The following is a 27486-nucleotide window of genomic DNA, read 5'->3' as shown; positions in this document are numbered from 1 at the left end:
AACTCATCATTACAATTAATAAAAAATTATGCATAAAAGTTAAAAAACTGTTGGAATTATAGATATATTTTTACAAAACTTTGCTTGCCCATATAATAATTATTTGTAAAAATAACGTTCTTGATAAATCTACTTGATATGTCTACAAGTAAATTAGCATTATTTATACTCGTATATTCTTGTGTTACACTGAAATTGATTAAATCTTCTGAAATGTTTACCTTCTAACTTCCTATTCATATATGTACACAACAAACAATGTTGTTATTATAAGGATATTTTATGAGTGTACCGTGTAAGGGGATAAATAAAAATATGAAGTACGAATATTAAATAAAAATTGCTATTGTTAAGTAATATTAGTTCAAATCTGATAAATGTTTAATTGCATGTAAACTTTACACTCTATGCAACCGTTCGAAAATGGAAAACAAAAATAATAAAATTATTACATTTTAATACTATAATTTATATTCAGATCATACTAATAGAAAAAAAAATTATTTTCAATGATATTATTTTTCGACGAACAACCCGCAACCTAATTTCATATAAACGCATAAAGTGCTGTTATTATAACCTCAATATAAATATAAAATATTTCTATACATATATGTTCACAACGAGTTTCAACAATAATCACTCAAGCGAATTTGATAACCTATTCATCGACGGCATCGCAATGTATGGATATAATAATTTTATCGAAAATGGACGTCACGCTAAGCTTGACAAATTTCATAATGACTTATTTCTTATTTTACCCATATCATGTAGGCATTATAGTGATACCTATTATAGTTATAATAGTGTTATCTATACCTCTTATATTTATATAAATAAACATTTCATTTTTTTATGAAATTCATTATTATTCTTGAGTTCATTGTTATAATTAATATTTTAAACAGATTCATCAGCAATTTGCATATACAGTTTTAAAACCGTCTCATAAACGCTCCGCGGTACACCAGTCCAGCCGCAAGGTGATACGTTATGTATCTATAACTATCGTAAAGTGGTCATTGGTAGTCGCAGTGTTTTTTTAACTGAATCACCGAGATGAGATAAGCCAAATGTCAAGGGAAGCAATCTTCAGTAAAACGGGAGGGTCGAAAATGCATTTGACAACAACTACAGAAAAAAAAAAAAGAACTACCGCGTAACCCGACACCGGATATACGCGAATGCCGCGGCATTATTGTCATCGTCGTGACGTTCACGGAAACAACGTAAACATTTCAATAAAATACGGACATTCGTCGAACGGAGACTTGAAAGTATACGCAGCCGTCGAATAAAGTAATAATAATAATAATAATGTCACATTGTCCAGAAGGTATAACCTATAGCATCACCTGTCATGCACGCTAAAATCGTCCATTGACGAATTTTTTCTATAATCGAATTGAAAAACGCGATTCCACAAATTTGTTCCACATAACACTGGTTACAGGTAGTTTTATTGTATTATTACCATACGTATATATTATATTCATACACACACACTCACCCATAACCGTATACGCTATATACGCCTAACTATACGTACACGAATATAATATATGTATATAAAATATGCATCTGAGATAATGTCAACGTAAAACTACTGAGAACAAAATGACTTCACGAGACAAATGAAAATATCCGTGCGAGTACAATTTTTTTGTACACGCGCGTACGATGGTAAGAAATACGCGATTTTCGCTAGTATTGCACGTATTAGTAGATATACCATAGTATTTAACATGGTTAATTTTAATATATTTACATACATTTTTAATTAGAGTGTTTGACTAACAGTCATAAGTTACTGATATTGTACTATATATAGTGCACTATAACACAAACGTGACCCACGCAACTTCTGTAATAATTTTAGAAACTATAAAAAGAATAATAATACAAGTAATACCACTAAAATAAGTTCTAATAAGAATTAGTTTAAAAAAATTCATTATGTTCAACTCTCGTTTCCGTTCACGATATATAATATATATACAAACAGAAACCCGTTAGTTCCTGAGGCCCATAGGTGCTGAAGAAGGCACACCTTGTTTATATTCTTTTAACTAACAAAAAGATCACGAGATAAGCCGCGCCATTAGTCAACGTTATATCTGACGACGTCATAAAATTAATTATATGTACACTTTTTTACTCTTTTTTTATCAATGTGTGCTCGTTTTAATGACGATGAGTGTGCGGTTTGTGGCGGCAAGCAAAAGTATATAATACATATAGAGGAGTGAATATAAAAAAAAAAAATTCAATAAGATGATTTTTTTTTATTACTATTGTGAACATATAACAAACGAACGTTTGTGATATATACCGACCGATAAATAGTCAATACGCACAAAATGTTTTTAATCGTAAAGTTTACATTTATTATGCTGTATTCTTAAACCCACAGAGAATTTGCTGACAAAAAAATGCACAAAATAGTAAGAATATTTCAATTTTCAGGGATTAAATAACGTGCTCGAGATAAATATTTTACATGGGAAACAAAATAATGTACATATCAAAATGTGTGTGAATAGAGAGGTATAATTAATATATATCCGTAATTATTATTAGTTTGTTTTTATTAATACTCGGTATTCAGTATTTTACTATAACCAGTGACTGTAACATGGTTTAAGGTAAAGTTTTGCGCACGACAATACGGATGTTTATGATATGGTGCAACAATAATATGTACATTTTTAATTTTTGCTGTCTAAAATTAGCTACATAATAAACAATTTAATATTTTTGTCAATAAAGACGGCAGAAAGATAAACGTCGTGATTTTAATCTACTCGGTGTATTATTTGACAAACATTTTATATATTACCAGCTATGACTTTTTACGCACTAACATAAATGACAATAGAATATTCCACACTCATACAGGTATATACACTTACACACACACACATATATATATATACATACATTTATATATACTTATATATTATACATTATATTCTGTTAGTACTTTGTGTACCATGAAGAGGAGGAGGAGAAGGAGGAGATATTCTTTCATGATTTTATGATTTTTTTTTTTTTTGTGGAGTTATTATTATATTTACTCTTAGAATGGCTTCTTTTTTCCGTTCTGTAATAACATCACCAGATTAGGTGGCGCCACATGTCATGTTGGGTTCAAAGATTCAACACCGACGGCCCGTGATGAAGCGATTTTTATAATTTTCTTTTTCTGTCTCTCTACACTGCAGCGCTTACGAACATATATACGTGTGTGTGTGTGTGTGTAATGCGTACATAGTGTTTTTACTACTCTCATTATACAAGCCCCGGGCTCTTAGTGATGGGTATACGCGTTTAAAATCCATTTTCTACCGGCAGCCTAATCGAAAAACGGCGGCTAAATTAAAATGAAAAAAAAATGAAGAAATGGACAACTCACCATTATCTCTTGTTCTGTGGGCCATCCTTCATTGCAAGATTTTCCAGTTAGGGCGCTTTGAAAATCGGGGACCTGTAACATTAAAAAAAAAAAAAAAAACAATTAGCAAAATAAGCATATATAGTTATTACAAATATTTTATAGAACTTGAGTAGGTATTATACCAATATAAAGTTATTTAGAATTATTAATCAAACACCCGTATTAAAAATGATATAATAATTCATGTGTATATATTTTAATTTTGAACAATTACATAATACTATGGAACATAAACATTTGATAAAACTTTTGTTTGAGCTGAGATTATTGTCACTAAGTAAGTTAACTTTTGATCGTTCACCCTCGAGTATCGTAACACAATACGGATACGAGAAAAAATTATTGTAATAAAATACAAAACGTACAGAACACACGGGGAGTGACGACATTGGCGACAGGCGTATTTCGAAAACGCGACAACAGGCACATACGCATATGTTTTTACATAATACATATATACAGTGGTCGCCGTTAAACGAAGGCCGTCCCGAAAACGGGTTCATTAATACATCCTCCGGGCGTAATATACATATTTTACACATGAATAATTTGACGGCACACCATCAAAGATAACGCATATACGGTTCGTATAAACGTATACGAGTAGGTATACACAATAATGGAGGCTCGCCACTACTATCTGGACGAGACCGCCTTTAGCTAAAAAACATGTGTTTCGGACAAAACGCATGTCATAAATCCTTTCATCCAGCGTTAATCTGTCTCTCTTCCGAAGACGTGCGCATAATATTGGAATGTGGATGCGACGTTATTAATATCGTATTGAATTTATATCGAGTTGTTTCTTGGGTATTTATAATTTCCCGTCGGGCTACCGATTTACGCGCGTATACTCCAAAATAATAAATTTTTCTTCTTAAAAATATTTTCCCCTTTTCGGTCGCTGAAAATCCGCTTACGGAATCTCGTGCAACGCGCACATATTGTATATTTATTATATATTGAATCGAAACGTCTACTTAAAATGATCTGGGTTCTCGTTCACAGCTTGAGAACGTCAGATGTGTTTTCGTTAAACGATAGTATCCTTACATACATATATATATAATATATTTGCACTCAACATGTAAGAAACCGTATTGATCATCAAAATAACAATTGTCAATCGCACAAATCTAATACGGTAAAATTATTATTATACTAAAATAATATTGAATACAAATATCTTCCGTTAAATATTTCGTAATGACATAGGTAATTTATGCTAAATTACAGTATATTAAACAACAGAATGCAATTGTATAGAATAGGTATGACGAGAAATGATAGCGAGAACAGGTATATATAATACAACAGTATATATATATATATATAGATATAGGATATATATTCTATAGAATATTCATTTTTTAATTAGTTCTTCATCGTTGAAACAACGGTCGCTTGAGGATATATGCGTAGAAACAATATTACAGTAGCATTTTATATTTTTTAATGCGTTGTAACAAGTGCAAATATTCATTGCGTGTACTATATATTAATATTTATCATTCACACACTGCCGCCTAGGGTCATTATAAGTTTTTTCTAATTATATTTTGAGTTATTAATATTGGTTTCAATTCCAACATGGTGTTCATATATACATACATAAAAGTAGGTACAAAAGTATAAAAGTAGGTACACGTTAGTATAACCGGCAGCATTATAAAATATAAACGAAAAAAAAATCTTTTAAAAACAAAAATACAGAAGCGACTGAAAACATCCATATAAGTCATCTGGTCATATATTATAAATAGGGTTGAACTTAAATATCGAGTTTTAATAAGAAAACGTTAATTATGTCCTCGGGGCAAAGTCGGTTGATATTTAAATATATATGAATACAAAATATGTTATGAATGAAGTCCTACCGCGCATACGCATTGGAGTGATTAAGGTACATTCTTCAATCGGTTTATTAAAAACAATTAATCCTCAGGCTATTTCCCACGAGGTATCCGACAGATGTGCAAACACATCGCACACCTCACGAAAAGTCATTAATAAAACACAATAAAATATGGATCAATTATTCGATTCCCAAAATCGAAAACGCGTTATAGTATAAGGTGTAGTGTTATAACAATATAAGAGCACTTACACACCTAATATACAGATAATATACAATAATATGTCTATAATAATTTTTAATTTATAAATAATTTTTTAATGCATGTGAAAACTGCATATAACGTCAAGTGTTATATATACAAGGCGTCACAAGAGGGGTGCAAGGGGGTGAACTCGCACCCCTGGATATTTTAAAAATAAAAATAATAACATTTTCAAATGTAGGATAGAGGCTATTATTATCATTATCAGATTTTTTTAGTAGCCTTCATTACTTTGTAGTCATCAAAAAAACTAAACGAATTTTGTGTTGTATTACAATTTTAAAAAATATTCCTATGTATTTAACTTAAATAATTTAAGCATTATTTAGAAATCATCGTATATATTATGCATGATGCACCCCTCTGACGAATTTCTTGTCGGCGCCTACGAGTGTATATATTAGTATATAAAATAATATAATAACTCTCAACATAATTGAATACATATATATATATATATATATTATATAGGTAAGTTTAAGCATGCATATGAATAAACTCTTATATTATACAAGGAGCCAGTTTTTTTTTTAAATTTTAGAATATTCGGATAACACTCTAAAGAGGATGACCTTAATTCTGTGGAATCTTTTTCGTTCGGGTCTTTTTGTGGTTACATTATTACTATTATTATTATTATTATTATTATTATTATTATTTCAAAAGAGACGATCCGCGTGCACCAACGCATTCAAGTGTCAAACGGTTTGACGGACGAAACGTCAACAGAATGAAAAGGGGCAGATTTCTTCTTTATACAAAGTGAATTAAAATCGCGTGCAGCCACCACCGTTTCCCGTGTTCCAGTCTTTATTGACCGCAATTTATTTTGATAGCGGTTTGAAAACCGTCTCTATGAAGGCGCACGTTCCGTCAACAATGAGGCATATAAAATATATATATGCGTATAAGTGTGTTGAATAAAGTAAAAAGAAGAGAGAGAAAAAATCAAAGGCCCGAACAATAAACGAACACGAGAATTAGCAGCCCCTCAAGGTTTGAAATCGTGTCAGTGTAATCAGCCCAATGGATATATTGTGCCTAGAGGCTACAGCAATTTTTGACGTGTACTGTATAATATATTACATTTGAAGGCACCGCCATGCCACTAAGATAAAAACAAGCAATTGCACTGTTTATTATTATTAAAAAAAAAAATAATAATAAACATTGTAATTATATTCACAAATATAAATATCATATTTTGAATACTTTATTAAATAAAGTTAATGGAACTATACATATGTAAAAAAAATTCGAATTACAGTAAACAAATAAAAAATAAAAATTACAGCTAACTAACCATTAATAATTTGCATATATCTAATTTATTTTTATCTTGTATATGAGTAATTATAAAATCAATAATTATTTAAAAGTCTTATGAAAACATAAAGACTAATTTATTTATCAAATTTAAATCATTAATACACAATTTTATTGATACCCTCAACGTATATACTTTATGACGATAACGTATTACTCGTAAGTATAGGTATTATTTATTTGATTCATATATTCATCTACACGTATAGAATTTAACTCGTTCGTCATTATAAGGCGTGGGTCAAATTCAAAGTGCATACAAAATAAATTGAAACATAAATTAATTACTATTATACATACACACGTGTAATATATTGTAGACATATTATACGTATAATATTAATTGCATTATGATTATGCGTGATATATTGTAAACTGCATTTCAATACAATGCGAATCATTTACGGTTTAGAATAAATTTGATCTAAATTCGTCAGGAGTTCCATCATTGAATTTCTAATAAACAGATATTATGTTGTAGTGCACCTATGTTTTATTATTATAAACAATCAGCAACCTTGGTTGGACAAAAATAGTTATGAATGATCTGGTCTTCATGTTATTTGTGAAAATTAGTCGCTTCACTGAATGATTAAGTATTATAACAATGTTATTATTATTATTATGTAACATGTCACAATATGAATACATATTTATGTTAATTTAAATTGTTGGTTCGTGTGATTAGGCGCGTCCAAGGATATAAGACGTGAATATTTCAATTGAAGAAAAACGTACACATATATACATATGTAAGTACTGTATAGGTACTTGTGATATGCTTGATATGATTATAATCATAGAGTATATGCAAGTTTTGTTAAACTCTTAATCAACGTCTACGTTGATATAATAATAGTAAACGTTTCGACAGTAATTTGTTTATTTATCCAATTGTAGCAAATACATTATCTTATATTTATTCATGAAGATTTCTTAACCGTAATAAACAATTTAAATACTAACATATTTATCATGAAACCCTCAATTAAAACCTGAGCTCATATCAAATATATATACATACTATACTACGACCGATGAGTTTCGTTAGTTTTGCATCTTACAATTATATGTAAATACTTCATTTATAATAATAATAATAATAAATATATATACATATATTAATAAATAATTATGTGCGAACGCGAAATTTGGTTATAAGTAATTACAAGCGTAACACAAATACGCATATAGTAGTGATTAAATTTCCAACTGCTCGAAATTAAGAATATACTTCAATACGTACACTATGTTTAAAATTTCAATACGCGCTTCTATTAATGATATATATTTGTCGATTTATAATCGAAAATGCACGCTATTAAATAATTATTTATTTTATAGTTATATTTATTTAATTAAACCTTAAACGTTTTAAAGTCTAAAGTACCTATATGTAAATATATTTTATGTGACGAAATTTTTATTTTTATTACACGCGGAAAACGATTTATACTATTTACTTATTCTTTTGCTATATTATTATTTTTATACAGTTGTATAAATGATTATTTACCGTTAAGAGGTAAAGGTATTTTACCTATGTGTTAGTAGGTATAGCTCATAATACATAGCTCAGTACAGAATTTAACGGTTTAAGATTTTCTGAGTTGGAGAAAAAAGTAAATACATAAATACAAAAAAAAACGATAATAATAAAGGCCATCATTTCAGTCAACGGTCGACACCCACTGCTTCCGAAAAAACCCGTTACCTAAATTCTATATGCGTTTGCCGTTAACAGTATATTATGTTTTTAAAACGTTTTCTCATTCAATTTTGCCGACAATTTATGGCCGGCCTACAGTAGCGATTTTTTTCTGTCTTTTCCGTAGGTTTATACATACAAAAACCTTCTTTTGGACCCTTTCCCACGATGACATGATGACCAGCGGTCACGTCGGCGAAGAGCGCATTTAAGGACAATCGATGCACATGCAGTGAACCTCAAGGAGGGTTAAATCCCGGCGGCCGACACCCGCCGAGACAGAATATTATCAGCGGGACGCAATATCTATAATAATAAACCCGTGCTTGTGTTATGTGCTCAGAATTTTGTCTTTTGTAAAACCCCTTTTTGCGGTTTTGTATTAGACTATTCTTGCGTACATACATATAGGTGTCACCACTAAATATTTATGTAGCAATACAATATGAAAAGGTTATAAGCTATATAAGTATAAAACGGGAGGGTTAACGGGATGAGATTTTACGTTTATATGTACAAACAACAAAGATTCAAAGAAATCACATTTTACAAGTGTTAACGAATTTCGGTATATTTATATAAATATATTCTAACTATGTATTCATGCAAATAATATTGTAAATATATTAACTAATACAATAGGTATATAAACCGTACAGAAAATCAAGTAGTAAAATATAATAGTATATATTTTATCCTCTGTATTGGATCGTGTTTTTTAAAAATAATAATAAAAATTCCTATAAAAATATTACGCAACCGATAATATTGAAGTGTGAATTCGCTATCCATTAGATTACAACGCTGAGAACTGCACATTTATGTGGTGTAAGATATTAATGTACGAAAATCCGTGTTTGTATTATAACATACTGCCTTCGAAACTTCGAAATATAGTTTGGGGTGAAAACAATTTATACATCTATATACATACGTATAATAATTGGAACCAATAAATAACACAAGACCCAATACAAGATGTAAATGTGACAAAAACTTCTATCTCTCTTTATCTTATTATCGTGCAGTACACACATATTATACAAGAAGTGGCGGCTTCTTTGCGAACGACAATAATAATCATAATAATAATACGCGCCGCGATTTTTTTGGTCCCAGAAAATACAATAATTTTTAGAGGCTCGTTTTACGATTCGCACCCCCGTCGAGTCGCCCTTTGAACCCACGCCGACCCAGAATACATTATACGTATACAAAAACACATTATAAACGTCAAATTTCCTGACACATATTTCACGAATAACCTATTGTTTTTCACTGTTATTTGGGTCGTCTCAAAATGCAATTTACTGATTATTTTTCTGAGAGAAAACTTGTATTTTACGGTTAAAAATATAACTAACCCATGTCCATATTTTTACTAATCAAATCGTTTCTCACACTTTCCCGTCAATATAAGACGCGCATCAAAACTTGAATGCATAATAAATATAATTATATATACTTGAGATTAACATTGAAACATAAGTGAGCAAATTTTTTTAAATACCACATAATATAAATAATCAAACAAAATTATAACGTTATTGTTTATTTTTTACATTTTGGTACTTATATTTAAGCACACATATATTTTTATTATAAATGAAGCCCTTTTATAATGTTCAATAACTATTCCTTTAGACTTTGAACTCTATTAGAACTCTCTACGAACAAGTCTACATTAATTTATAAGTGTTGACGTTTGATTAAAAAATGTTTCCACATACTTTTTAACTCACACTCGGGATCGGATGTTTATATTGTTCTATTATTGATATTCAAAATTGAAATAATTAAAATTATATACATTATACATAAAACATAATACAACGTAATTCGGTATCTGCGCTCATAAATTTATATTAAAATACGAAAATCTTAGATTATCTGTGTTTTTATGTATATTGTATGTATATTATGGGTACCACGTGAAACTACTGTGAACAGCTCGACATGCTTAAGTGCACTCGAAATGTGTTAATAACACTGCGAAGACTAGTCATATTAAATAAGTATTTAACATATTAAAATAATACGGTATAGTGTTTGATGTTTAATTAAAATAAAAACTAAAAACTATCCAACGCAATAAGTACTAAAACGTATTGGACAAACTCACGAAATGAACTAAAAATAGTCGAATTATCGTGATGACAATTGCTTCAATTGATTAAAATTGAATAAAATGTATTAAATTATAAAATTATTATTATTACAAGTTATCGGACAAAAATGCGGCTATTTGGATAATCATATGTATCCAACACGAATATGATGTACCTACAACCAGTGGCGAAGCGTCATAGGACACAATGAGACAACGTCTACCCACTTTTAATACGGACAAATAATTTGGTTTTATTATAATTAATTAATAAAATGCGTTCGTATTTATTCTTTCATTTTAATATAAGTTAATGAAATCGTCATTGCTTGTCGCGTTGTTGTGTTATGGTTCGACGCAATTTCTTAGTTATTGGTTGGTTTTTATTTTACGATTTATTTATTTCTGGTGTGATATTCATATCTAAATATTAAAATATTATACTATTGTCATTTGCCACTATGCCTGACGATTTAATTAATGACATTTTGAATGATGGAATAGTAAACTACTCGTACGAAAAAAAAAAAATATGAAATAAAAAACAACCAAAACCGTGTCCCTTTTATAATACATACATATAAAGTTATAAATGGGGGGGAGGGTAACTTATTTTTTCCCCGACTTAAATATTCGTGTTTCGCCACCGTGTATAACAATCGTAGGAAAAAAAAAAACAATAGATATGCGGCCAACGCACAAATATTTACTACGTACCCATAATGTATTTATCAATATTTGGACTATGTACATTTCATTATTATCGTGAACTTACCACGGACGTGTTGTAAAGTGGTCCACCGGGCACGCGGGATATCGGATAGTCTGCCAACATGTTGTTTCTCTGGTACCGAATTCAAGTACGAAACTGCGTATATGTTAATGTTAAATAGATCGTGTCCGCGCGTCTTCTCCTGCGATCGATAATCAGCTCGTGTGCGTGCGTCGCGAATAGTAAGTGGTATAGGTACGTGCACAGATCACTGGTCGCGACTTAAACGCGGTTGTAGCGGGCGCTAATATTTCACGACCATAATTACCGCGGTAAGACGAAAACGAACGTTTACTGTATGAACGACGCGGCGGCGTACATGGCGCGACGACCGCGAAACGAACGAGATCCCGTGCGAATATAAAATATTTTTATACGCCGCTGTGCAGACCACAACTTGCGAGATGTAACGTCGTAATGTACCGTGCAGTACGCGTTCATCGGCGGCTTAACGGACATAAATCGTACATCTTCGGTCGGGGTAATACTATGTTGATGCTGTTGGTACGGAAAAACAATAACGCGCGCAAACTACACGTAAGCGGATTGTCAGTTCGTGGAGTACGGAACAAAAAAGAATAAAAAAAAAACCGAAAACCTATGCTCGAGACGACACGACGCGACGATTACACCGAAACGGACAATGTGTGTAGACTGTTCGAGATCGCGCGAGTGGAGCACCGACGAGCGAGCGCGGTCGGCGGCGGCGTCGGCGTCCCGCTACAAGTGGGCGGCGCTTGTCCGGGGTCCCGGCGGCGGCCAATGGACGGACACGCCCACGTTTCGCGTGCGTCGCGTTTCCCCGCCGCTGCCGTGGCCGCGGCCGACCGACGTATAAACCGCAATTAAATAGGGGCACACGGGCCACGCCTAGCCGCGGTGCTCCGCGTCCCGTTTCCCCTGCACGCGGCCGCTCCGCGTCGGCCCGACGACAACAATCGGCCGCCGACACCGTTGTCATCGTCATCGTCTTCGCCGCCGCCGCCGCCGCCGCTGCCGTGCGAACCCTGAAATTGGCGCCGGTGTCGCCCGGCCGACGATCGATATTTGCCGCGCGCGCTGAGAGACGGCGTATTAGAATACGCGAGCTCACCACGCACGTTCATGTTACGTACTTGACATTTTATTCGACGCGTGTTTGTAACACGCATGAAATGTAATGCCGGATCCGCACACATACGTCACGGAAAACGGGAACGTTGCCCAACACGAGGCGGTACAATCGGAACGCTTTTCGAAAACGGAAAAACGAAGCGAAGAACCGTACTCGGCGCGTGTGACCTGTCCACGGCGTGTGCGTACGCGTACAAAACGCCTGAACCGCGCTTTTTATTCGGCCCCCCGGACGTACGCCGCAGCCGTGACCTGTCGGTCCGGTCATCATGTCGACAGCGACCGCGGTCGGCAATTGTACCGCACACAATCATAGTCGACGATAACACCCGCGATGTGCGCTTGTTATGTGTCCGCGCTCGTACCTAGTACACCCGAGTGGATACGACGCAGAAAAGGGCGTATTTTATGGGGGGGGGGCGATTGCCCACCCCTTCTTAATCAGTATTTAAGGAATCGATTATACGTGAGATTAGCGTTTCAAATTTTTTTAACGTACATCGTTTTATCACGAAATAAAAATTACGTGCGACTGTGAATAGGTACTGAACCAGGCTTTTCGTCGGGTCCATACTTGGTAAAAGATATTACCAAAAATGTTATTCGTATGTTTTGAGTTCGCATTAAAGAAAACATTTGAGTCGCATCCCCTCCCTCTCGAAGTAAGTTTAAATACGCCCCTGGATGCAGCAGTGCCTAACAAACGAAGTGTGCGCACGCCTTTTTATAATTTTACGCGCGCGCGTTTCGTGCATACAAGATAAATGTATATTTACATATACGTATGTTTACATTGCGAATATGTATACTGTTTTATTATACCTACATATACACGCATATTCTGCTGGTACCTACATATAACAGTACGCGGTCGGTAACGCAGCAGTTGTCAAAAAACGACGTACCTCGAGTAGGAAATATACGTGTTATAATAATAATAACTTTAATATTATTATTATTACATCGTATCCGCGGCCTGTAGGTGTACATAACGATTTTATAGAAACCGCGTGTGCACGTGCGATACGCTCACGCATTAACATGTACATATGTGTGTACAGTTCAGGTAAAGTTCAAACGGGTACGTGTATCGATATTTACGTGAAAAATATTTGGCTCGAGTCCTGATTCTTACAGCTTGTCAAAATACGGATAGTTTTCCTCCATTTTTACAATGCGTTTAAAATAAGCATAATATAGGATGCACATACATTTTATGTGTGATGTAAAACCTTTCGGTGATCACGATACCTTAGATTTATTTATTGTTTAGCGTATGTGTAAACCATGTAAATTTTTTTAAGACAATTGTCTACTTTAAAGTAGCTGTGCGGATAATATAGTTTTAAAATTTAATCGAAACCAGTTTAAAACATCTTATACACTGCAGCAGATGCACTATAAGTTGCATAACCCATCTCGTTTCTAATTAGAGATTTCCGTTAAAAGTTATACTATGTACTCCCCGAATGTATACCGTATAAGAAATAAGATTATCGAAACAAAGCAGTTATATAGATACGAATTCGTTAATAAACCACCGCACATATTATATATTTGGTTATATGCATAAATATTTATTTAGTATTATGACGAAATGTAATGTGTGGTATAATAGGTCGTATGTATCAAAGTTTCAACATTTCCAAATAAAGTCCCTTATATCATTATACAATAATAATTTAATGTATTGCTCATTTAAAGAAATTAACTAATAGATAATAATTTTCAAAATTCTTCCATCGACCATGGCTCTAATTTTAACATTAGGTACCTATTCCAAAAATAAGCATAATAATATCGTTAGTTTTCTTCAAAAATTTAATCATCAAAATGAATTAACGAAGATATAACTATAAGAGACAAAATAAAAAAAAAAAATCGTATAACTTTTATTAGAGAAAGTTATTACATAAAATATCTACCCTAGTAAAATATTAAAATAAATCTAAAATGCGTAGAAATTACTTATTTTACTCAAACAATTCTACAGATTGTTTTAATTCAAACGAGATTTAATAATATAACATATCTAAAGTTATAGTGCGACATGACATAGCTACAAAATAATTTTCTGACATAATAGTTTTATTGAAGAAATAAATATTAAAAATATATATCTATAAATTCAGTTATATGATATTATTTTTTACAGTTTTAGCTGTATAATGGTAACTATACTGCAAGTAATAAATATTAATATTTTTTTGATAATATCATATTTTATCACTGTACCAAGAAATCGCATGGATATAATAATATAGTACTGTATCGTTTTTTTCCTGCCAAACATATTTAGAATCATAACATATAGGTATACCTATATGTATACATGTATTGGTTTTTTTTTTTAAATGACGGTAATTTAACCGTTCTAACAGAAAATACTTATAAATTATATTAATTATATGTGAGCGTGGACTGTAGTCACATGATGTGGATAGTTTTTGGAATCTGATAATTGTAAATAATACTTATGTATTTTAAGCACATTTGAATATACGTTTTTTATTCATATACGAGTACTATTTATTATATAGGTACATATGGGTACACGAATGATGGTGAATGAGTACGTGCCGTGTCAATAAATTATATCAATTTATAATGCAGGCACTCTACACACGTGGAAAAAGTATAACAATTTTGATGTTAAATTATGTAATCAAATTATAATATTTTAAAAAAAAGCCGTCCAGTGACAAAAACAATAGAGGAAGAAAGAACAATTGCTGCTGTGTATAGGAACTACGAATATATGTTGTCTAAAATTAATTTTCTATATCGTGTGAAAAATACCACGTTTAGAATGAATATAACTGCACACAATTATTACAAATTTATACGAAAGGTACATATTCTAAGCTGCGAATATCATTATACATAATTTACATAGTACAATACGATGTATTCGTTTAATAACACAACGTTCTATAATCGCACTTTATTTCTACATGATTGTTTAGTAGACAACCAAGTGCACATACCTACGGTGAAAAACACTGTGAAAAATGCGTTCTCCAATAATGATAGGTACATGCACGAGCATAAAGACGGTAGTGCAATCATACTCGTGCAGCGAGAGATTAAACAACAACAAATGTTGATGATGATTATGACGATAGTAATGATGATTATGATGACGGTGATATAATATCAGAAAAAGTGAAGAAGCTAATTGAAGATTTAACGATATGACCGATATATAGTGTATTTAACAACGGCGTTCTCGCCAATTGAATTTTTACAACGTATACATGTTATATGTTTTATGTAATACGTGCGCGTGCGTGTATGAGAGTATGAACGCAAACTAAATTTCTGTTGCAATTTCTGCTACCCCTATATTTAAGGTACATTAAACCGGTTGGGTTTGGTCTTCTGTATTTCAGTTAATGGGTTCAACGTATCAACCGGCGGCGCGGCGTGTACCTAAATATATGTGAATGTAGACACAAACAAAGTGAACGGGAGAAATAGACAGACCGGAGCAGTCAGTCGGACGGCGATGACGACGAAAGGGGAGGCGGAGAGAAAATATAATATATAATGCATGGTGCGGAAGAAAAAGAAAAAAAAACTACCGCCATCAAGAAGGAAATCATTTGTCCTCCACAGCAGCGGTCGTGTCTGCATCAGAAACGATTTTTCAGTGATCTCTAGTCGTCGTCGGCTTAATGATACGACCCAAAGGCGCCACCATCGTGTAGCATACGACGCGCACACAACGCGCACGCACACGCGCGCACACTCGCACGTATATACGCAAGCTCGTTAACCAAACATTAGGCGCTTTCTGGTGGTACCTCCCTTGTCCACCTCGCCGCCCCTCGACACCACCCACATTGTGTGTGTGTGTGCGCGCGCGCGCGCGCGCGCTTGTGTGTACACCGCGTGCACACCCAAACGCGTACACACAAGTTTACTTTGTACGTAGATACATGTACGTTGTGTATTGTACACCGTGTCGTAACTATATTTGGCGTATTTAATTTTCGTGTTTTCGTAATGGATACAACTGTACTCGCCGACGAAATTAATTTGGTGTAATCAATTTTCCGGATCGCTTATACCTACGCGCGCGAGCTTTACGCGTGCACACAACAGAAGTAATGTATACAACACGATCGCAACGTTTGGAAAAAAAAAAAAATGGAGGAGGCGACTCGGTCGGACTGGGGAAAAGAAAAATGAATAAACATATAAACTGTTTTGTCCGTAATGAATGTATACAGCCGTTGTCCTATTCACGACCGCGTCCTGCAGCGGGTAGTGACGGTGGGTGCTAAATACGAGACGTAGAGAAATCGACCATCGTTAACGAATACTAAATATATTAAAAGCGCACCGATATACACTCGTGTACAACATCGTGAACCGCATTGCGTTTCAACTGGTCGTTTCGTTCGTTTTAAGCACGACGACCACCACACCGTACCGTATTTATTTATGTACACACAATGTATAATATACACTCACGTGTATACGGTAAACATGATTACCTCAGTCATCGGTGTTGTGCACGCTCGACTTCTGTCCCAAAACATATATTACCACTCGGCCGCGCACCACCTATTATCGCTGCCGCCGCGATGCTACACGTACAACTTTTAATAAAAGGGGTACGGTTTAATTAATATATACTCGAAAGTTCTGCGAAATGTTTATTGTGGACTCGGTTTATAACGATAATATAGTGTGTACTTAAACCGTAACGAAATACCATACCAACTGCGAATTTATGCGTACTCCAAGGCGTAAATGGTTCTGTCTAAGAGTAATTATTCGAAAAAGAATGTATACATATCTATATTAAAGGACTTGTAAAAACCTTAAATTATAATCTACGAGTTTTCGTAAGAATGTGCGTCTGGTAAAAAAAACGTCCATTTACATCAGATAAAAAACACCTAGTATATGTATAAGTACATTTTTTTATTTCATTGATAATATCGCTTATGACTTTTGATTTAGGCGTTTCTAAAGAAATATTGAGTAAAAACGAAATATTGGAAACGTTAGTTACAAACAAATGTTAAACTGCGTCTCCACACTATTGAACAATTTGCGTATTTGCCGTAAATTTGTTCGTGCGGACTTGTTCACCGCATAACAGCGCACACACACATACACACACACACACACACACAATGGGTTTTTTGTGGCGCAACATAAATTCGCGTCCCAACATCGTTCTAGTGTGGACGTATTCCCGCGTTGTCAGTGTTTTTCTGTTTCAAAAACAATCATAAATAGTAACTAAACCGTACATTATGTCTGATGCATTGGTTATGATGAAAAAAAAGTATGTGCGGCTTTCATTGTACACCGTTTAATCAAAAAAATAAAGGAGAAGAAAAAAAATCCAGCCGATATCGGATGGAACATCTCCATCAAAGCAGAAACCAATATGATTGTGGCGAATTATTACTGATCACTAGGGAACGGATTTATATGTAAATGCATATTTTTATTGAAACGAGATATTTAAGATTCGATAAGAAATGTTCATGATTTTAATCATTCTTATTAAAATGATGATACTTTTATTTTACATATTTTTACATATTTCACTAATTTGTATATATATTATATATACATATTTTTATCATTTCATCATTCATACATCTCCTTCGTACGAAAATACAAGAAATTATTTAAAAATTAGATCCAGTAACTTCTATCGCTATTGGAAAAGCTCAAAATATTATGCAAAATGAAACATTGAAAAATAATTTAATTTTAATTAAAAATAAAAAATATGTCCTTAAATAATAGTATGCAAATTGTCGAATCGATGTTTCTGATATTTGGTCGGTATTTGAATAGTAAAAACCCAATCGTCGGTCGGTAAAAAAGTATTATCGTTGTAACTGTAGGGTATTTTAATTTCTACATTGGAATAAACGTAGAGATATGTTTTTCTACGATTTATATTATAAAAATACTCTAAATGTAAGAAAATCGATTCTCGAGAAACGTCAAACACCGTTTGTACATGTTTACATGGGTACTCATTAGTCGCGTATCAGCGCGCGGCGAGATATACGTATATCGTACGTATATACGTACGTGTACACATAGGAACTACGGGTTCAAGACGTTGAAACCGAAAGGATTGATAAAACTCGTTTGGATTATAATAATAACGTACATTACAAGTATATTATAAATCATCGAGTTATAGATTCTATACGAGTAACGGACAATTTTCAACTAAAAACCACGAACCACTATTAAATTCGATCATGAACACTAGACTCCTCGATAATATGTGATGATGTGCTGGTTCGCCACTGGTATTAGCGTTTAGATAAATACAAGGTGTTATCAAAACTATGCATGCGATACGGTGGCGTATAGCTGTCTTTGGCACATAAGTTATATCGTATCGTACAGATAATAGACGATTTTTGACGAGACTTGAACTCGACGGATTGCTACCGGAGGGTGGCACGCCGACACGTGCGCCCGTACAGACGAAACGCATTCGACTTGACGAGACGCGTAAAAATGTCTGTACGTCAGGGAAACGCGGACGGCTGCCTACGGGGCGCGACGATATGTACCTGTACACGTACACGCGTGTATATTGCGTGGTTTATAACAACGTGGGGCGGAGTACTTAAGTATCGAGTGTATATTTAAATGGGTGTGCGCCAACGTATATTCTCGATGTGTTTATATAATAACATAGTGCATAATGTACGAGTGTGTTTATGTACGTGTGTGTGTGTGTGTGTGTGTGTGTGTGTGTGTGTGAGCTCGTTCGCGCAAAATAATAGTACCAAAAAGAACACGTATTACGATGATTATGAATACATCTTCGTACACGAAATATGTATTGACACTCGTATGTACATAGATGGTATGTAAATGTCTGGGTAATTATGCGGGATATAATTTTCTAATACGGACACAAACAAGTTTGGTTTGTAAACATAATATTATATCTGTACGGATCATCATAACTCGTCGATAATTTTTAAAATTTTTTGTCCAAATATATAGGCATTGGGTTGCAGAAATTAACGTATTAGTACATAATTATCAACTGACGTCAATACTTATTAAGTATTTACACATGTAAAATAATTGTGCACAATTATTTTTGAAATCATTGAATTATAGTATCTATATTTTAAGCTACATAGATTTTCGAAATTTTTGAAAGCTGTTCTTTACTGTTTTTCAGATCTATCAGTCGATTAGTCTAAATGAACTTCTGTAGATCTAACGATAAAAAACGTTATCGCATGTGTAAATACCACGCGACCAACGATCGTATATTCTTCAATTGGTTTAGAATTTAAATGTCTAATACACCTATATACATCACGAACATAATGATAATTACTCGCAGAATTTTGCTAGAAATACACGCATCGCGTATAATTTTTTTTAATTAAACTATGTATTTATTGAACACGTAGCTGTTCAAACTTGGTTAACAGTATGTCGGTAGTTAATTTACACGGATAACCTGATTTTTTTTTTTTATTTATATATATAGAAAATACGCATTTAAGACAATCAACGATCGTCCAGCATATAATACGTATCTACATAATCGCACGTACGAATGTAGGTACGTATAAACCCATAAGACGGTCACAAATCGTTTCCTATAATCGCAATAGCAGCCGCACACGATGTAAAATGCGGTGCAAGAGAATGTGCCTGCGTTGCGTTTCTACGGTACGAGCGTGTTAGCGCGTATCCCGCAGCAGAACATCGTGAACGGTTACGATGTAGCAGCGATCAACACGCACGCCACCCCGCAGTGAACGCGACCCGGAAACAAATTGAGCCCACGGTTTGTATGGGGAACAAGCGCGGTGCAGCAGACTTATAAAACGGAAAAGAACAAAGTGCCCAACATTGTCACAATACGTAACACAGTGCGCGGTACGTCCACGAACGGTTTGGAGAGTACAACTACAGGATGACGGTCTCGAAACGTAATAGAAAAATATGTGTCACCGTCTAGCGTCCAAACATTAATAATGTACGTTTCTATTCAGATACGATCGGGTCTAGCGACGTTTTAATTATCGGTATTGTTTCCTTAAACCACTGCATTCAGGGCCGGCCCAAGCAAAAATAGTGCACTAAGCAAAATTAAATTTTGCCGCCTCTAAAAAAAATTAATTTAGCTCTTATTTTAACTTGGTCCCTCCCCCCTGTTTTTTATGTGACATATCTACATAAAAATGTTTTTTAAATTATGTGTAGAAAAACTTAAAAAATGATTTCTATAATTATTACTCGAAACCCATCACTATCGCGACTGTCGGAAATCGTGGAAGTGATCGTGTGGTTATTTATATTTTTAGAATAATTGAAAAAGCGTAGGTCGTAATATAAAGTATTATAATAACTTTAGACAATATTATTTTATTATGTAGATAATTGGTTTTCACGAACGAATTAATTTAAACATTTTTCTTATAACACACCGATAGAACTAAAAAAATGTACGAGTCAATTTTGAAAATACCACTCCTACTAAAGTGCCGCTATAGGCAGCTGCCTAGCTTGCCTATACCTTGAGCCAGCCCTGACTGCATTAGTGCGATATGTTCAAAATGTCCAACGAACGAATAAGTTTTGTAAAAAGTTAGGTTCAACAACAGTTCGACCGTTTAAATATCACTTTTAATGTGTTTAATTTGTAATTCGAAAACTTATAACGTTGTGTATAATATTTTTAATTTGAGAAACAAATCATTTTCCGAGCTGTTTTAATAACAGCGTTCAAACTTTTATTGTTGTGTTAGTTTCAAAAACACTTTGTAACTAAAAACTTTTAAACTACTGTATCTTGAAAATATGATCATAAATCAAAACAATAAACTTTACCGTAAATGTTATTTTTCTTGTATATATATATACACCAATATTTTGCAAGGTTAGTAAAAACTTTTATTTTTCAAGTAAAGTTAATGAACGCAAAAATAAAAGATATATTCGAAAAAATAATATATGTTCGCATAATTGACCATCGAAATACAATTATTACATTGTTTAGAGTATAACCTTCGGTTTTTGATCAGAGTGATTTTTTCCGTACTACTCATATTATTGTGGTCTAGTAAAATTATTGGCTTACAAGTTACAACGAATTATAGAAAATATTGCAGTCATCGCACGCGAAATCAACTATACGCAGGTAACCACACCTTTGCACAGTAGATAATAATTAAAATAAATAATAGATGAAAATAGCGTCGAAACGTAGGTGAAATCCGGATCATATATTATATCGTTCCGGCCAATTTATACGGTTTAATAAATAGGTTTCGATGAGTTATATATTTAAGCACGTATATACACCTAATATATGTGTACAAAAAGTCATTGACAAAACTGTCTAGTGCGCATCGATTTGATTTATATTCTATCAAAACTTAAGGGGGTACGTGAAAAATTTAGGGAACTCAATGGTCGCTAGTGTGTGGTGGTGTATATAGAGGGAGTTAATGAGCTAGCGTCATAAATTTTATCGGCGCATAAACAAGTCAGAGACTGATTTCAGTTTTATGAGCCCATAAATATCATTTAATATGCCCGTTTAGTACACGCACCGCGGTATATAATAGTATGCGTAAAATAATATCTAAGAGCGGTAAAGTTTAATATTTCAATCGATCATTTGAAAATATGCGCGTGGACGATTTAGTCGTGAAATAATTATCGTTGATCAGCAAATTATTTATAAATAAAATCGTAAATAAAAAATATCCCATGAAATTGTTTGTTGGAGGCGCCAAAGTATGTATGTATAATATGACACGGGCAGTGTATATAATAAATAGTAAATATATATTATATAGTGTATGGTACGTTTTTATGTATGTATGTGCTGCACACATATATTGTACCTTTTGCCCGCAAGTCAAACGTAAACATTGTTCACTAACAGGTTGTAGTAAACATTACATTTATATACATATATTTGCTGAATATTTCTATGTAATTGTATATGCGTTGATTAAAATAAGTTGCATAGAAATCTGCTCGATATACAGAATCAAAAGCCTCGTCAATCACATGATATCGGACTGTTTAAAATACAATCGAGATAGGATCGAATACAAGATACCACATTGTCTCGACCCAACTCTCGGGCCAAAAACCACTAAAATATAGATTTGATTAAGTTCTTTTCAAACAAGTCAATGTATAAAATCAAATTTAAAATTATATGATCAATAAAATATTAAAAAATAACTATATTTTAAAACATACATTTGTAAATTACGTATTTTTCCGAATACTATGTAAGTAAATATTATGTGAAAAATACTAATGACCAAAGTTTTGATGTTGCCGAAGTTATTTTAGATCAATAAGCAAAAGAAGTTTTATAGAAGTATACTCTAGAGCAGGGGTGGCTAACTTGTGGCTCGTGAGTCTTATTAACAAAAACCAAAATTTACTTATTATAATTCACTTACAATTACTTTGAATTTGTTTTAATTTTTTTGCATACATTATTTAAAAAATATATTTTATTATATAGAATACACATACCGTCACCTCCATCGAAATGGGCAGTAACTCAATTTTTATCATTTTTCTGCTTATTAGATATTCTGATAAAGCATATTTTTCTTTATATTCCAACGAAAACTGTAGTATCTTAATTTCACCAATTATTTAACTTAGATCAAATTATAAAAATTATAAAATGTATTTATAAACATTTTGACTTTTGATAACATTGTATTTATCCATGTGGCTCATGAACATATTCATGTTGGCCTCCTCTGCTCTAGAGTATTATTTCTAGTACATTCAACACAAAATCCAAGAATAAAATGATATTATTTTTTTAAATACTTGTTAACAATGAATTAAAAATATTAAAAGTATAAATATTTATACTTGTTTTCGAATAAAAGTCAGTCGATTACTTATTAAAGCGTTAAATGCATCTGCTATCTAATTATCAAAATAAGTCCTCTATGCACGTTCATTTTTAGATGTATTTGTTACATTTAATTATTGTAATGGTATACTAATGTATTAAACAAATTGTTTTTTCAAATGAAAAGTTCAAACATCTACATGAAACATTTTGAAATTCAAATATCGTCAGATTTATAAACATATTATAAAACAATTAGTTATAAACAGATTACATCTATCAATAAATCGCATTGTTCACAAATAAAAATGTATTTTTAATTTTATTATTTCATTTCTATGTTAAAAAGTAGAACAGATTTATTTTAATGCTAAACGTGTATTCGACATAGATCACTCGTATAAGTGTAAATAGTGATGTATTATCATTGTTTATTTAAATGAGATATGCACGATTATATCGTACATTATTACTAACTCAAAGTTTAAATAGAATTTAATTAAAAACGAAATACATTTTAATATTATTAGCATTTAGTGTAAAAAACAAAATTGAATATGTTATTAAATTCGCAAGCAATTTACTTTTTAATTTTTATTATATCGCGTTTACGTACCATATAAATATTAAATTGAAAACAAGTTCGTTAAATTATCTTACTCATTTAACCACCTATTTAGTGTAAATCTGTAGTATATCATTTTTATAATTATTAAAAAATGAAAATTATTATTACAAAATAAAAATTGATCTATAATTGATCATTGTAAATTATCCTGACTTTTAAATTATCCCATTTAAAAATATACATTAATAAAATTAATAAAAATAATAAGTTTATTGATTTCATTGTATGTACAATACATCAATACAATCATAGAAATTAATTATTCAATGAAGTATGCTGAAAATTAAATATATTTTTGGTGTTCATGCACATATACACAAAAATAAATTTAAGCATTGAAATTTAATATGAAACTTCATAAACTAAGTGTTATTATTACTGAAAAATAGACTTTTAATATGAGATTGTAATACTTTTTATTTACAACATATTATTTACAAAAGGACCATAAATATATTATTTGTTCATAAACGTGGTTGATATCATCAGTTCTTCGTGAGAAATATTAAATTTTTTATATAAAGTACCTCATTATTGTTTTGATTAAAATATTTATATGAACGTTTTGTTTATCTATATTTATTATCTAATTACGTCCTAAGAAATATTCTTCCTGTTTTAATTATTGGTATAGAGCTAGGTTTATTCTTAGACAGCATATATAGGTATCACACCGTTATATCATCATCATTACTATACATATATATATATATATGTATATATATATATTAAGCGTGTTCACATGTTTACAAAGATTAGTAATCACAACGTTGTTGAAAATTGGTAAGTTGATTTTTTTATATATAACAATTTTTTTAATTAAGATGTTTACCCGTTTGAAATTACTAATCTAGAAAACTCATTACATACGTACGTACGTTTATATATATTATTAAAGTACGTTTAGTTTTTCTTTGTATAAATGTATGTAGTGTAATTACATCATACCGGTAACTATAACGTATGCTCACGACGTAAAATTACCGTTTTTGAATTAGTAAAAATATTATTATTGTCTTACTTTTTCGTAGCACGACGCGTTGCAGTTGTCTGCTAAATGATAACTGCTGTACGGATAGGACATGTCGAGTGTTGTCATTTCGACGATCACCTTATTTTCGCACTAAACTGCAATAGTAGATACAACTAAACACCGAACGTTTGGAAGTAAAAAAAAAAAAAAATAATCACTTTTAATCCGAGAACTTGTGGGCTTGTCGAGATTTCGTATAAGACTGACGCAGTATATAAATAAAAAAAATAAGGCACAAGAAAAAAATGTATCTATACCCGTGTTTGGAAAAAAAAAAGGAAAGACGGTCTAAACGTGTCTTGCCGTTTCATTGGCTCAACGATAATTAGTCGTTTACTACACCCACACTATAACCACCACTTTGATTAGTCTTACAAACCGGCGTTCTACGCACCTTTAAAAAAAAAAAAATTATTAATTAATTTTCGAAAAACAAAAGCGAAATCGACTCAATACCGCACTTACGGGTTTATTACAATTAAACCTGCCGCGTGATTGTAAGCCGTTTAATACCGTAAAATAGCCGTCTACTATATATACTCCGAACACCGCGCTTCATATACGTATATATGGTCTTTAGTCTATAAAAAAAAAAAAAAATTAACATTCACATTTCAGTACACATATAAATAACGTATTAATAAAAATACAAAACAAATTAATGAGCATACTCCGCTGTATCCTATAGATTTAATGAATATAATCGCGTATATATTATGTGCATTATATTAAAATTAAAATTAAAAAAAACATTTAGTTAATAGTGTAAAATCATGTTGAAAGATGATGTTTATGAATATGTATTTCGTAATACCAGTGTTACTGTTACGTATGAGAATTAGGACCAGCTATTGTTTGAATTTTCACAATGTGTTTACATATATACTCGCTCGTTAACTGTCAATATATCAATTTAAAGTATATTTGTGCAGGTAATTTAAGAATTAAAACATATTTTACCCCGGGCTTGTCCATTTAATTTATTGACTTTTCATTACAAAAAAAAAAAAAAAAAGTAATGTAAATTATTAAGTGATTGCAAACAGCCATGGTGTTAAAGGGGCAGCATAGGCCAACGCCCGAAACATAGGTCGGCTGCATGGGCGTGTGTATTTTTATATATATTTATATACATAAAGAGAGTAACTGCACAATAGACAAATTGTATCATCACGTATATAAGAACTAGAAATCATGTTTTACGAAGAAAAAAGTATTATTCATCTATGTTATTTTTCATTTCGATTTTATATGAGAAAATGAATATAATATGTGTTAAAATACAAAAGTGTTAGTTTAGAGATTTAATGCTACAATTTATAGTTAATAAAAAACCAAATTAAATTGGATGGCGCAAAAAATCGTTTTGACGCCAGAGGCGGTATACTCCGTGCGCCGTTCTAATATCACGGATATAGGATTTATTGGCCCGCAGTTACGCAATAAATATACAGTTACCTGCTGCAGTATACCCTAAACATTAATAAATACAATTTTTAACCTAAATAATCGAAATTATTTTCATTAAGAAAAAAAAATATATTTTTTATTCATTTTCAAAAGGTATTGGGTTATATTTTTAATAGTTATACGAGTACCTACTCCTGTAGGTTTACTGATGTAATTAATTTAGATAATTATGACGATTAACATTGAATCACGATGTTACAAAATGTAATATTTTAAACTAAAAATAAATTCGATTTGCTACAGAACCCCCAAAAATATAAGTGTAAAATATTAACCATGTAATTTATCTCGCTTCTCGGGATAATAGATAACACTGAAAGTACATTTTGACTTTTGAAAAGTCCATACGTATTTTTTAATTTTACGAAGACAGATACGGAATCTATATGAATGCCTATATTGTAAATATTATTGTAAAGCTGACCTTTATCCTTTTTTATGAGTAAAAGCATGTCGTCGAAACGAGATTTTTTTTATAACTCAACACTTATAAAGGGTTTCGTTAACATAATTTTTAAGCTATTAAAAGGGAGTGATAATGACCGTAGTTTGGTACTACCCGAGTCTGCTCCAATGGTATCCAATTTTTTTTGTTCGTGTATAAAAGTGGATAATTTATTATGGTACATGGCGTATTTATACCCAAAATATATGTGTACAATAAAACTGCAGTATTTAAATACGTGCAATAATATCATAACGTTAATGAACAGTTGCAAAACAATCGAACAAGGCGTTATAATATTGTTATACTCATAGTGATTACTATCCTGAATCAAGAGAATTCGAACGATGGACACTAATGAACAATGTAATTTTCTCCGGCTCGTGTTTACACATAAGAGTGAGTGAATACATGCATGTGGATGGTCTGTA

The 27486-nt window shown here is 32.2% G+C and overlaps 1 protein-coding gene across 3 annotated transcripts in view; it reads right to left on the bottom strand.

The window, feature by feature from the left end:
* Window positions 1-25721, bottom strand: part of LOC112682250 (transcription factor Sp9-like) — a 30796-nt gene extending 5075 nt beyond the window's left edge. Inside the window, exons 1-4 of one of the 3 annotated variants that reach the window (XM_025552784.1) lie at window positions 25606-25721; window positions 25299-25534; window positions 25129-25235; window positions 3419-3490 (exon numbers count right to left, since the gene is read on the bottom strand). In XM_025552784.1, the coding sequence (XP_025408569.1) occupies window positions 3419-3490; window positions 25129-25206 (150 nt within the window). In that variant the 5' untranslated portion in view covers window positions 25207-25235; window positions 25299-25534; window positions 25606-25721. Of the gene's footprint in view, window positions 1-3418; window positions 3491-11496; window positions 12186-25128; window positions 25535-25605 lie in introns of those variants that run through there. The other 2 variants (XM_025552783.1, XM_025552785.1) reach the window with 2 other exon arrangements.
* Window positions 25722-27486: the final 1765 nt, after the last annotated feature.

Source organism: Sipha flava, unplaced genomic scaffold (assembly GCF_003268045.1).
Source record: "Sipha flava isolate LNK unplaced genomic scaffold, YSA_version1 20183_pilon_pilon, whole genome shotgun sequence".
In the NCBI taxonomy this organism is placed as follows: Eukaryota; Metazoa; Arthropoda; class Insecta; order Hemiptera; family Aphididae; genus Sipha; species Sipha flava.
Note: the sequence above shows the minus strand (reverse complement) of the source record. Positions and strands in the feature narration are given on the sequence as shown.